Source organism: Bufo bufo, chromosome 3, assembly GCF_905171765.1.
Source record: "Bufo bufo chromosome 3, aBufBuf1.1, whole genome shotgun sequence".
Taxonomy (NCBI): Eukaryota; Metazoa; Chordata; class Amphibia; order Anura; family Bufonidae; genus Bufo; species Bufo bufo.
In genome coordinates, this window is record NC_053391.1 from 600,940,439 (window position 1) to 600,952,595 (window position 12,157).

Sequence of the window (12,157 nt, forward strand, 5' to 3'; positions counted from 1 at the left end):
ATCTCCACATCATTGCATTCAGTTTTTATTCACAATTTGTTTAGTGTCCCAACTTTTTTGGAATCCGGTTAGTACATGCAAGATAAAAAAAAATCTAAAATATCACTAATATGTAAAGTAGCCAAGACAACAACTGGAAATCTGCCAGCCTAGCTTTGGGACTAAAGCCTCCTCAAGTACTAATACTAAGGAGCAGTACGGTCTGATGTAAGGCTCTGTGCACATGTCTCAGCCATCTGCATGAGCCCATGTGCTTTGTTGCAAAAACCCAGAACATAAAGATTTGTGTCTTGTAATAGGGTTATATTATTAGCAGTAACATGGGTGTTTTCTCAGGTTTGGAGGATTGAGAATCTCGAGTTAGCATCAGTTGAGCCTGAGTGGTATGGATTTTTCTATGGTGGTGACTGTTACCTGGTGCTCTATACATACCACGTGAACAAGAAGCCACATTATATTCTCTATATATGGCAAGTAAGTGTTAAACTAACACATATCCTAGAAATTGTCAAATGATCTGCTAGTGTTTGCCTTTTACTTTTCTTTATTTCATTTTAAAAGTATTAATTAAAAAAATATAATTTTAAAAATATCAAGCAGACCTTTGCATTGCCTGGATTACATGATACCGATACCTTCTCTGCAGGGACGCCATGCATCACAGGACGAGTTGGCAGCCTCTGCTTACTTGGCTGTTCAGCTTGATCAGGACTTTAATGGTGAACCTGTGCAAGTGCGAGTGTGCATGGGAAAGGAACCTCGACACTTCATGGCCATATTCAAAGGAAAACTTGTGATATTTGAGGTAAGCCTGCCAGTATGTTCTTCACTCAGCTAGAGACTGCTCCTGGGATTTTCTACAGATCCAGGTCTGACCCTAATAAATTCAGATCGCAAGAAGATCCCAAGAACAAACCTATTAAATAATTCAATATGCAAGAGGATCACAAAACTCTGGATTATGTTCTGAGGTGCTTGAAATAGGTTACCAACCCTCAACAAATGTGACTGAGATTAACTTTTTAATTCAGTATACAGAATAGTCCAAAAATCTGTGGTTTATGTTTTTGGCCGTACAATCTCCTTCAGACCCTCAAATTACCATATAGTGTTGTAGAGAGCATGTCGTGTGGCAGTTATTTGGTGCTGGTGTAGCTGTAAATGCCTCACTGTAAATTAATTCAGACCCCAGGACAGACCCCAAAATATATATAGTGTAGATGCTGGACTAGAACTCTAGATTAATTCAGACCCCAGACCAGACCCATAAATAAATTCAGACCCCAAAACAGGATTCTTAAACGAATGGAGACCCTAGACCAGACCCCTACATTAATACAAACCACAGCCGAGAACACTACATTAATCAGGACCAAAAAATAATAAGCAGATGGCTCACTCTGATTTGTCACGATAGGTGCACAGGTTCAAAGAAACACCCCCTTGGTTCTAATGGATATAATAAAATTTGAATGGAACCGGCACTCAACAATTCGGAATACACGTGGGAATCAAATAAAATTATTTATTAAACAATCAACATGTGTCCTGTGTGCACCAGGATAAAATTCATAAAATGACATAAAATATATATAGCTTGTGTGTAAGCCAGAGAGATACTGTAGGTGTCTCTAATCTATCAAGTTCTGACCGCCAGCCGCAGCAGACTGCATCCGTGTCCCTCCTGTTAGATAGGGCTATTGGATCACAGTCGTCTGAGAAGCAGGCAGGAGCCGATAAATATGGTACTTCAAATAAGTTCAATGACAGTTATCTGATGTATTCACCACTTCATAGTCTCACAGTCCTAAATACATAGTAATTGAGGTCTTATATCATCATCTGAAATACAAAATATTGAAGGGTCTAGGACAGTGGTGGGCAACCTTTTTTTTCAACTGAGCCAAATCTCGCCAAAACCACGATTGAAATTTATTTTGAGAGCCACATTTTTAAAACCGAAAATACATAGGATGGTACACTGTTTTTAGTTTCAATAAGTTTTTATTGAGAATATTGTGCATGCAAGTATCCACATAGGTCGGGTACTGTGGGACTCTTTGCACCGGCCCTGTCACGTGGACGTGACCAGAGCCTGTGCAAGGATTTTTTGGCAACACAAGCGAAGCTACATGTCGGTGACCCCCCCTCCCCCCGCCCCGCCCGCAGCTCACCTGGTCCTGGTTCTGTCTGCAGCAGCTGGCTTCTCCTCTGTGTGGTCCTGATATCTTCGCTCTGCTTCAATCTGGTTTGAGGACTGTACTTTTCGCCCTATAAGATGCACATAGGTTTTAGAGGAGTATAATAAGAAACAATATTTTCCATTATACCTCAGGTCAGACCACCAATCAGACCCCCAATGTTAATCATACCTCAGATCAGCCCCCCATATCAGCCGTCAGCACCCCATCCATCATGACCATGTCAGCCGTCAGCCCCCATCCATCATGCCCCCATGTCAGCCGTCATGCCCCTATGTCAGCTGTCAGCCCCCCATGTCAGCACCCCATCCATCATGCCCATGTCAGCCATCAGCACCCCATCCATCATGCCCATGTCAGCCGTCAGCACCCCATCCATCATGCCCATGTCAGCCGTCAGCACCCCATCATGCCCATGTCAGCCCCCATCCATCATTACCCCCCATGTCAGCCATCAGCCCCCCATGTCAGCCATCATGCCCCCCATGTCAGCCGTCAGCACCCCATCCATCATGCCCATGTCAGCTGTCAGCCACCATCCATCATGCCCCCATGTCAGCCGTCATGCCCCCATGTCAGCCGTCAGCCATCAGCCCCCCATGTCAGCACTCCATCCATCATGTCCATGTCAGCCGTCAGCCCCCATCCATCATGCCCCCCATGTCAGCCATCATGACCTTATGTCAGCCGTCAGCCCCCCATGTCAGCACCCCATCCATCATGCCCATGTCAGCCGTCAGCACCCCATCTATCATGCCCATGTCAGCCATCAGCACCCCATCATGCCCATGTCAGCCCCCATCCATCATTACCCCCCATGTCAGCCATCAGCCCCCCATGTCAGCCATCATGCCCCCCATGTCAGCCGTCAGCACCCCATCCATCATGCCCATGTCAGCTGTCAGCCCCCATCCATCATGCCCCTATGTCAGCCGTCAGCACCCCATGTCAGCCGTCAGCCATCAGCCCCCTATGTCAGCACTCCATCCATCATGTCCATGTCAGCCGTCAGCCCCCATCCATCATGCCCCCCATGTCAGCCATCATGACCTTATGTCAGCCGTCAGCCCCCCATGTCAGCACCCCATCCATCATGCCCATGTCAGCCGTCAGCACCCCATCCATCATGCCCATGTCAGCCGTCAGCACCCCATCATGCCCATGTCAGCCCCCATCCATCATTACCCCCCATGTCAGCCATCAGCCCCCCATGTCAGCCATCATGCCCCCCATGTCAGCCGTCAGCACCCCATCCATCATGCCCATGTCAGCTGTCAGCCCTCATCCATCATGCCCCCCATGTCAGCCGTCATGCCCCTATGTCAGCCGTCAGCACCCCATGTCAGCCGTCAGCCATCAGCCCCCCCATGTCAGTACTCCATCCATCATGCCCATGTCAGCCGTCAGCCCCCATCCATCATGCCCCCCATGTCAGCCATCATGACCTTATGTCAGCCGTCAGCCCCCCATGTCAGCACCCCATCCATCATGCCCATGTCAGCCGTAAGCACCCCATCCATCATGCCCATGTCAGCCGTCAGCACCCATCCATCATTACTCCCATGTCAGCCATCATGCCCCCCATGACAGCCGTCAGCCCCCATCCATTATGCTCCCTAATGGGGGACAATGTTGGAGTCTGCACCATCGGGGGGGTAACATGATGAGGGACAATGTTGGAGTCGGTACCTGATATATCACTGGGGTCTGGCTGGAGTGGGGTTGGTCTGGTCCTGGCTCCAATCTCAGCTGGCTCTGCCTTAAGGTGTCTTCTCCAGAGTCCAGACTAGAGTCCAGCAGGGTCGGCCAAGTTCCAACAAGTCGTGCCTCAGTGTTACTCTGTGACTGAGTTCTTCTGCTGCCAGCCTGGAGGGGCAGCTTTTACAGGCCATAGCAGACAGAGCAGCTCCGCCTCCTCGCCTCCCTCCGCCGCGGCCCCACTGACAGTCAGTGACGCCTCCTTTGGCCTGAGCGCCGCACGGCACACATGTAGGCAGGACAGCCGCAGGCTGCCGCCCCCGAGAGGAGGGAGGGGAGCGGGCGCCCGGCACACAGAACAGTGCTCCAGACTAAAAAAAATTCCTAGTAGCCATTGGCTCCTGAACTGAAAAATTTAGGAGCCAAATCAAATTTTTAGTCGCCAAATCGAAACTGAATCAAAATTTTGGTATCATGACAACGCTACGCCGATCAGATCGGCGTAGGGTTGTTTTGAAACCAAAATTTGGATTCGCTTTCGTCACCATAAAAAAGTATTGTGATACTCAATACCGTGCAAAAAAACAAAAACACCAAAAAAAGCTGCGTGCATTTCGCATTTTATGAAACATTCGGCCCATAATAGAACAGTCCTATGCTATTTTTTGGGGTGACAAGGTGACTAAAAAGGCTATGTAATATGTTTATTTATTTATTGTTTATATATTTTATATGTAAAATTGGGAAAGGGGGGATTTAAACTTAATATTTTAAAGTACTTTCACATTAGCGTTTTTCATTTCCGGCACTGAGTTCCGTCACAGGGGCTCTATACCGGAAAATAACTGATCAGTTTTATCCCCATGCATTCTGAATGGAGAGTAATCCGTTCAGGATGCATCAGGATGTCTTCAGTTCAGTCATTTTGACTGATCAGGCAAAAGATAAAACCGTAGCATGCTACGGTTTTATCTCCGGCGAAAAAAAATGAAGATTTGCCTGAATGCCGGCTCCGGCATTTTTCCCCATAGGAATGTATTAGTGCTGGATCCGGCATTCAAAATACTGGAATGCACCCGCACTAAATCCGGACCCATTCACTTCTATGGGGCTGTGCACATGAGCGGGGATTTTCACACATCACTTGTGCGTTGCGTGAAAATCGCAGCATGCTCTGTTGTGCGTTTTTTGCGCAACGCAGGCCCCATAGAAGTTAATGGGGCTGTGTGAAAATCGCAAGTAAGTGCGATTTTCACGCATGGTTCCTAGGATGAAAGTCTATTCACTGTATTATTTTCCCTTATAACAACATGGTTATAAGGGAAAATAATAGCATTCTGAATACAGAATGCATAGTAGAAGGTCAATATAATAAACATTGGTGGCGCAGTGCGCCCCCCCATCACCCCAATATAATAAACATTGGTGGCGCAGTGCGCCCCCCCTCAATATAATAAACATTGGTGGCGCAGTGCGCCCATCACCCCAATATAATAAACATTGGTGGCGCAGTGCGCCCATCACCCCAATATAATAAACATTGGTGGCGCAGTGCGCCCCCCCTCAATATAATAAACATTGGTGGCGCAGTGCGCCCCCCCCATCACCCCAATATAATAAACATTGGTGGCGCAGTGCGCCCCCCTCAATATAATAAACATTGGTGGCGCAGTGCGCCCCCCTCAATATAATAAACATTGGTGGCGCAGTGCGCCCCCCCATCACCCCAATATAATAAACATTGGTGGCGCAGTGCGCCCCCCTCAATATAATAAACATTGGTGGCGCAGTGCGCCCCCCCATCACCCCAATATAATAAACATTGGTGGCGCAGTGCGCCCCCCCATCACCCCAATATAATAAACATTGGTGGCGCAGTGCGCCCCCCTCAATATAATAAACATTGGTGGCGCAGTGCGCCCCCCCATCACCCCAATATAATAAACATTGGTGGCGCAGTGCGCCCCCCCATCACCCCAATATAATAAACATTGGTGGCGCAGTGCGCCCCCCCAACACCCCAGTATAATAAACATTGGTGGCGCAGTGCGCCCCCCCATCACCCCAATATAATAAACATTGGTGGTGCAGTGCGCCCCCCCTCAATATAATAAACATTGGTGGCGCAGTGGGCAGTGCCAATGAGGGTTAAAAAATAAAAAAATTATTAACTCACCTCCTCCAATTGATCGTCTCCTGTTCTTACTTCTTTCTAGTTTCTTCAGGACGCAGGACCTGTGGTGACATCACTGTGCTCATCACATGATCCATCACCATGGTAATGGGCCATGTGATGAGCTCAGTGACGTCACCACAGGTCCTGAAGAAACTAGAAAGAAGTAAGAACAGGAGACCGGCAGCTACCTTATCAACTGGAGGAGGTGAGTTAATTTTCTTTTATTATTTTTAACCCTCATTGGCACTTCCCACTGTGCCACCAACGTTTATTATACCGGGGGGGGGGCGCACTGTGCCACCAACGTTCAATATACTGGGGGGGGGGGGCGCACTGTGCCACCAACGTTTATTATACTGGGGGGGGGGGCGCACTGTGCCACCAACGTTTATTATACTGAGTGGGGGGGGCACTGTGCCACCAACGTTTCTTATACAAATACAGGAGGCGGGTGCCGGAATCAAATAGCCGGCACCCGACCTTTGTGACAGGGAGCTGCGATCAGCGGCAGTTAACCCCACAGGTACCGCACCTGAAGGGTTAACTCAACTGCAGCGGATCGCAGCTCCCTGTCACAGAGGTCGGGTGTCGGCACCCGCCTCCTGTATTTGTATTAACAGGTCAGTTATCTTCATTGGTGGGCAATGGCCACAGCCCCTCCCCTCCTCCTCCCGTCTCTTCTTATTGGCAGCGGCGGGGGCAGCAGCACAGGGGGGAGGGAGAGACTCCTCCTGCGCTGCTGAGAACGATCATCTCCTGTGCCCGCCGCTGTATTGAGCAGAGCTGCGGCGGCGGGTCTAGTCGCAAATGGCATCTGGAGCCCTGCAGAAGAGCCGTATTAAAGTGTGTAAAGAGCCGCATGTGGCTCGCGAGCCGCGGCTTGCCGACCACTGGTCTAGGATGAAGGTAATATTTTAAACCGAGATCGATTGTCCGTCATATATAGCGCTATCAGGGTCTCAGTATACTAGATGAATAAAGTCAATTGTCTAGCACGTTGGTTAAATCAGTGCTGATACCGCTTGTAGCGGTTCGGTATATTTCCACTTGTGTTGTTACTCACTGCGTCCTCTGTGGGCTCACTCACTCCGGTCTGCGGAAGGACTTCTGCCGTGGCGTCCCACGCTTCAGCCTTTCTCCGCTACGCTTGTCTCGGGTCCGGTCTTTGCTTGGGTCCCGTCTCAACTCTCGTGAGAAATCTGAATTGCCCACTGCGCTTGCGTGAGTCTTCCAACACTTCGTTTGTCTTGCGTAGATAAGTGGATAACGTCTCCGTCCTTTAGTACATGGCCATGTACCGCTGATATAATTTTTCACAGGTAATACGCCCAGACGCGTTTCGAGATACCTTATCTCTTCCTCAGTGGGTATAACCTGTGAATGTTAGTCACGTATCTTATATAGTCTCTTCTCGATTAGTTAATTAAGTACACCTGTTTCAGAGTTTCTGTGGGAGAATGAACCCTTTGCTTTTCATTAACCTATTCTTTGCCATGTGGTATTTATATTTTAAAAGTCCTCTTTTAAAGAAGGTTACAATACTTCCAGATATCTTACAATGAATATATATACACATATAATAGCCATATATTCGAATATTTAAAATAAATAAATAATTACACAGATTTATTACACAGATTTAAAACATACAAATGATAATGTGTCGGTCCCGACACATACCATTAATATTATAAAATATATTGCCAGACATTTGACATCCTATAATGCAGGGAAATATCTTTCTATTAATCTTTTAAAGTAGAGTGATCTACGTGTTCTAATATGTATATACCAGGTCTCTACTTATCCACAGTCATCTCAGTGTTGTGGGTTTGTATCGTTCACTATCCTCTTGAGGGCTGATTGCCTCAATCTAAAACTGCTGTAACGGCCTTATATATTTCTTTTATTTCTTTTGCCGTAACGCTTATTACTTAATTTCTGTATAATTTGTGTATGCTACTAATCCGCAATTTGTATGCATATTGCGTTTTCGTTGCGGTTTTTTTCTTGCGGTTTTTTTATATTTGCGGTTTTTTAGGATGCGTTTTTTTGGAAATTTTTTTTTTTTTTTAGAAAAATATCTCAAACAATGATCAAACATAATTATTCCATTAGTTATCTTGTCTCCTTTCAATTTGTTGAGTATTTTTTCTTTTATATTCTATTTTTATATTGTCCAAATTTTTATTTATTTTTCACCTTTTTTCCAAATTTTACTGAAGGAGAATTTCGCCCTAACAATTTAAATAAAGCCAAAAATTTCCAGATCTGAATTTAACCCTGCAGGGAGAAGACTGCCAAAGTCGTAAATTCTTCTGGACTCAGCCCGCGACATCCTCATAATGTGATTTCCTCCTCTCCAGTGTACATCTACCTTCTCCAGGGCCACAAAGGAAAAGCCCCTGGGGTCACTATTATGCGACACTTTAAAGTGTTTGGATAGAGAGTGGTTTTCATATCCTTTTCTGATATTATTTAGATGTTCCGTAATTCTCACTCTCAGGGGTCTCTTGGTTCTGCCAATGTACTGTTTTTGGCAGGGGCACTGGAAAAGATAGATGACACTGGAGGAGTCACATGTCAGGCAACCCTTAATATCCAAAGAGAATTCATTTTGAGTAGATTGGACCCTACTTGTCTTTTTTGGGAATGTTGAGTTTTTACACCCCGAACACCTCCCACATCTGTAGAAACCATCCATATTCAGCCATTTTTGAAGTGTGAGTGCCTCTTTTTTCTTTTGATTTTTTATTGATGGTGCTATTTTTATACTTAAATTGGGTGCCTTGGTAAAAGTGATTAGTGGGGAAGTGTGTAACATAGGTCCAATGACCTTGTCCCTTAATAAAAAGTGCCAGTGTTGATTAATGATGTGATGTATTTGTTTTGATTGTGAATTATAGGGTAGAATTAATCTTAATTCACCCTCCTTATTTGTGTTTTTGTGAGTGTTTGGCTGAAAAAAGGTCTCTCTCTCTGTTTCTCTAATTTTTACTAGAGCATCTGTAAGGACTTTTTCGGGGTACCCTTTACATTCAAATTGTTCTTTCATTTTCAGGGCCTCAATATCGAAATCAACTTCCTCGGTACAGTTTCGCTTTATGCGGCGAAACTGGCCAGAGGGAATATTCAGCAGCCATTGAGGTAAGTGACAGCTCATAAATGGAATAAAGCTATTCTTTGCTGTTGGTTTGTAATAAGTGCTGCACTTATATTTATCATCACGCTGTGTAATCTGAATGTCCAGAAACTCTATGGATGTTTCCTTAATTTTGGACAGAAAAGTCAGATTTTTATCATTATTATTCAGGGCCTCTAAGAATTCTTGCAGTTGGCACTCATCTTTTGTCCATATAAATAAAACATCATCTATGTAGCGACGCCATAGGGCCAGGTCCGCCCCCAGTTTGGGGGTAATGATTTCGTGCTCCCACTGTGCCAAAAACAAATTAGCATAGCTGGGGGCGAACCTGGTCCCCATGGCCGTCCCACATAGCTGTAAATAGTGGTCGCCTTCAAAATAAAAGTGGTTATGATGGAGTATAAATTGCATCCCTTCCATCAGGAATTCAATCTGCTTGGTAAACAGGGTCCCATCCATTTCTAGTTGTAATTTAACTGCTGCTATGCCTTGGTCATGTCTTATACTGGTGTAGAGAGACTGGACATCCAATGTCCCTATAATCCAGCCTGATTCTACATTAAGACCTTCCAACGTCCCAATTATATCTGTGGTGTCTCGAATATATGACCTAGTCTTCCTCACCACAGGCTGTAATAGTGTATCAATATACTGGGAGAGGTTCGAGGTCAGTGACCCTATCCCAGATATTATGGGACGTCCAGGTGGTTGTTCTAAGTTTTTATGGATTTTAGGCAAGCAGTAGAAGACTGGGAGTCTTCCCTGCGTGCCCAAGATAAAATTTCGTTCCTGATCCGACAATATCTTATCCCTTACTCCTTCATCACAATACTTTATGAGGTTTTTATTAAATTCTTCTCTTGGGTCCACTTTTAATTTCTTGTATGTTGTGATGTCTCCCAATTGTCTGAGGCATTCATCAACATACTGGGTAGTATTCATGACCACTATAGCCCCCCCCTTGTCTGCGGGGCGTATTGTGATGTTTTCTTGTTTCTGCAATTCTTTAATGGCCCGAATTTCTCCCCCTGTTAGGTTATTTCTTTGGCTGTTCCTCTCCTTAATTTTTCTCAGATCATTCTCAACTGATCTTTGGAATGTTGCCATATCATGACCAATCTCATTTCTTGGAAATTTTCGTGATTTATTCTTCAAATTGGTATGTTGTATTTTATCCCTACTCTCATTAACAACTTGTATTGGAGGTTCCATTGTTATAGGATTTTTTTGAAAATATTTCTTTAGACATAGCTTCCTCATAAATTTTTGAAGACCTATGTAGGTATCAAATTTGTTGAGTTTGGATGTGGGTGCGAATTTCAGTCCTTTATCTAGAAGTGTCATCTGTGTATTCGTGAGTGCTATAGAACTTATATTTACTATGGAATCCAGTGCAGTTACTAATTTCTCCTTCTGTCTCTCCCCTTTCTTCCTCTGTCCTCTTCTTGTCTGTGGGTGCTGATTTGGTTTTGGTGAAGGTGATCTGTGTCTTATCCGTGGTTTGTGACAAACCACGGATAAGACACAGATCACCTTCACCAAAACCAAATCAGCACCCACAGACACCAGTAAGGAATCATACACGTCAAACTCCACCAGGTCACTCATACAATCTGAGACAGCGGAATCCATCTCCAATATATCACCAACAGGCATACAAACGACCATACAGGGGATACCATCACCAACACCAATACACAAAATCAGAGAAAGAAAGACAAGAAGAGGACAGAGGAAGAAAGGGGAGAGACAGAAGGAGAAATTAGTAACTGCACTGGATTCCATAGTAAATATAAGTTCTATAGCACTCACGAATACACAGATGACACTTCTAGATAAAGGACTGAAATTCGCACCCACATCCAAACTCAACAAATTTGATACCTACATAGGTCTTCAAAAATTTATGAGGAAGCTATGTCTAAAGAAATATTTTCAAAAAAATCCTATAACAATGGAACCTCCAATACAAGTTGTTAATGAGAGTAGGGATAAAATACAACATACCAATTTGAAGAATAAATCACGAAAATTTCCAAGAAATGAGATTGGTCATGATATGGCAACATTCCAAAGATCAGTTGAGAATGATCTGAGAAAAATTAAGGAGAGGAACAGCCAAAGAAATAACCTAACAGGGGGAGAAATTCGGGCCATTAAAGAATTGCAGAAACAAGAAAACATCACAATACGCCCCGCAGACAAGGGGGGGGGCTATAGTGGTCATGAATACTACCCAGTATGTTGATGAATGCCTCAGACAATTGGGAGACATCACAACATACAAGAAATTAAAAGTGGACCCAAGAGAAGAATTTAATAAAAACCTCATAAAGTATTGTGATGAAGGAGTAAGGGATAAGATATTGTCGGATCAGGAACGAAATTTTATCTTGGGCACGCAGGGAAGACTCCCAGTCTTCTACTGCTTGCCTAAAATCCATAAAAACTTAGAACAACCACCTGGACGTCCCATAATATCTGGGATAGGGTCACTGACCTCGAACCTCTCCCAGTATATTGATACACTATTACAGCCTGTGGTGAGGAAGACTAGGTCATATATTCGAGACACCACAGATATAATTGGGACGTTGGAAGGTCTTAATGTAGAATCAGGCTGGATTATAGGGACATTGGATGTCCAGTCTCTCTACACCAGTATAAGACATGACCAAGGCATAGCAGCAGTTAAATTACAACTAGAAATGGATGGGACCCTGTGTACCAAGCAGATTGAATTCCTGATGGAAGGGATGCAATTTATACTCCATCATAACCACTTTTATTTTGAAGGCGACCACTATTTACAGCTATGTGGGACGGCCATGGGGACCAGGTTCGCCCCCAGCTATGCTAATTTGTTTTTGGCACAGTGGGAGCACGAAATCATTACCCCCAAACTGGGGGCGGACCTGGCCCTATGGCGTCGCTACA

The 12,157-nt window shown here is 44.8% G+C and overlaps 1 protein-coding gene across 2 annotated transcripts in view; it reads left to right on the top strand.

Moving 5' to 3' along the window:
- The window catches only part of AVIL (advillin), a 92,183-nt gene that overhangs the window by 56,537 nt on the left and 23,489 nt on the right, over nt 1–12,157 (top strand). For both annotated transcript variants that reach the window (XM_040425933.1, XM_040425934.1), the window contains exons 12-13: nt 337–474; nt 647–805. In XM_040425933.1, the coding sequence (XP_040281867.1) occupies nt 337–474; nt 647–805 (297 nt within the window). The remainder of the gene's footprint in view (nt 1–336; nt 475–646; nt 806–12,157) is intronic.